The sequence below is a fragment of the Cricetulus griseus genome, chromosome 2 (genome assembly GCF_003668045.3).
Source record: "Cricetulus griseus strain 17A/GY chromosome 2, alternate assembly CriGri-PICRH-1.0, whole genome shotgun sequence".
NCBI classification, from domain to species: Eukaryota; Metazoa; Chordata; class Mammalia; order Rodentia; family Cricetidae; genus Cricetulus; species Cricetulus griseus.
The window spans coordinates 329,566,115-329,568,005 of NC_048595.1; the positions used below are offsets into that span (position 1 = coordinate 329,566,115).

At 47.4% G+C, this 1,891-nt stretch overlaps 1 protein-coding gene across 1 annotated transcript; it reads left to right on the forward strand.

The window, feature by feature from the left end:
• The first annotated feature begins 341 nt into the window (after nucleotides 1-341).
• Nucleotides 342-1,553, forward strand: LOC100769680 (spermine synthase). The gene has a single exon (XM_035440567.1). The coding sequence runs from the start codon at nucleotides 408-410 to the stop codon at nucleotides 1,506-1,508; it is 1,101 nt and encodes a 366-aa protein (XP_035296458.1). The 5' UTR covers nucleotides 342-407; the 3' UTR covers nucleotides 1,509-1,553.
• The last annotated feature ends 338 nt before the right edge of the window (nucleotides 1,554-1,891 follow it).

Below are 1,891 nucleotides of genomic sequence, written 5' to 3' on the forward strand. Positions count from 1 at the left end.
ACTTCAGACTAATCTCAATAGTAAGCATTTAGGACCTTGAGAATAAAATCCAAGAGCTGCTTCGATGTAACTTCAGCCTGCCTCTGGTTGATGGAGGGGGAAAGGCACAAGCCTCATGGAAAGATTCATTTCTTGACGTCAGGGAGCCGGTGCGCGGGTTTCCACCACTAGCGAGGCCTCACACCCAGCGCTCCAAGTTTGGGGCTGGATGCGTCCCAGCTTCCTCCTCTAGGAGGCGGTTTGGCCCCGCCCCTGCGCCCGGGGTCGCTCCCCGTGGCCCCGCCCACCTCCTCTTCCTGGCTTCCCCCAGCGCAGCGCTCTCCCCGCCGGCCCGCAGCCTGACACGCCGCGGTTCCTCAGTCTCCCGCGGTCGCCTCCCCAGGCATGGCACAGGGCCTCGCCACACTATGGCAGCAGCAAGGCACAGCACGCTCGACTTCACGCTCGGCGCCAAAGCTGACGGTGAGACCATTCTGAAAGGCCTTCAGTCCATTTTTCAGGAGCAGGGGATGGCAGAGTCAGTGCACACCTGGCCGGACCATGGCTATTTAGCAACCTACACGAACAAAAATGGCAGCTTTGCCAATTTGAGGATTTATCCCCATGGATTGGTGTTGCTGGACCTTCAGAGTTACGACAGCGACGTACAAGGCAAACAAGAAACGGACAGCCTTTTGAACAAACTAGAAGAAAAAATGAAAGAACTGAGTCAGGACAGTATTGTCCGGGTGAAGCGTTTACCACCCATAGTTCGAGGAGGGGCTATTGACAGATACTGGCCTACTGCTGATGGGCGCCTGGTTGAATATGACATAGATGAAGTGGTGTATGACGAAGATTCACCTTATCAGAACATTAAAATTCTACACTCAAAACAGTTTGGAAATATTCTCATCCTCAGCGGTGATGTTAATTTGGCAGAGAGTGACTTGGCGTACACCCGAGCCATCATGGGCAGTGGCAAAGAAGATTACACTGGCAAAGATGTACTGATTCTGGGAGGTGGAGATGGGGGCATATTATGTGAAACTGTCAAACTGAAACCAAAGATGGTCACCATGGTAGAGATTGACCAAATGGTAATTGATGGATGTAAGAAATACATGCGAAAAACATGTGGAGATGTCTTAGACAATCTTAAAGGAGACTGCTATCAGGTTCTCATAGAAGACTGTATTCCAGTACTGAAGAGGTACGCCAAAGAAGGGAGAGAGTTTGATTATGTGATTAATGATTTGACAGCTGTCCCAATTTCTACATCTCCAGAAGAAGATTCCACATGGGAGTTTCTCAGACTGATTCTCGACCTGTCAATGAAAGTTCTGAAACAAGATGGGAAATACTTCACACAGGGGAACTGTGTCAATTTGACTGAAGCCCTGTCGCTCTATGAAGAACAGCTGGGGTGCCTGTATTGTCCTGTGGAATTCTCAAAAGAGATTGTCTGTGTCCCTTCATACTTGGAATTGTGGGTATTTTACACTGTTTGGAAGAAAGCAAAGCCTTAAAGATGAGCATCCCCTGAATGTCGTGTGCTGTAAGCCACCTTCCTGACTTCCATATTCCCTATATGCCATCAACTGACTCAGGCAACTGGTCATGAATTCCTTCAAGTGTTTTTATTTTAGTTATTATTTTTAATTTTAAAAAGCCAATGGGAAAAATGTATATTTTGATGAGCTAGGGTGGTAATTTTTGAAAGTCAGCCGAAGGACAATTAGCCCAGCGGAGACTGTGGAATGCACGGACCCCCTAGAATGTGATTTTCATATCTTTTCTTCTCTGTGTGGGGTTTGGGTTTTAGTTTTGGTTTCAGTAGACTTTAATTTGGACATGCAGAGGAATGAACATCATTGTTTGTTCTGAAGAGAAGTTCCTGATAGTGTTTCTC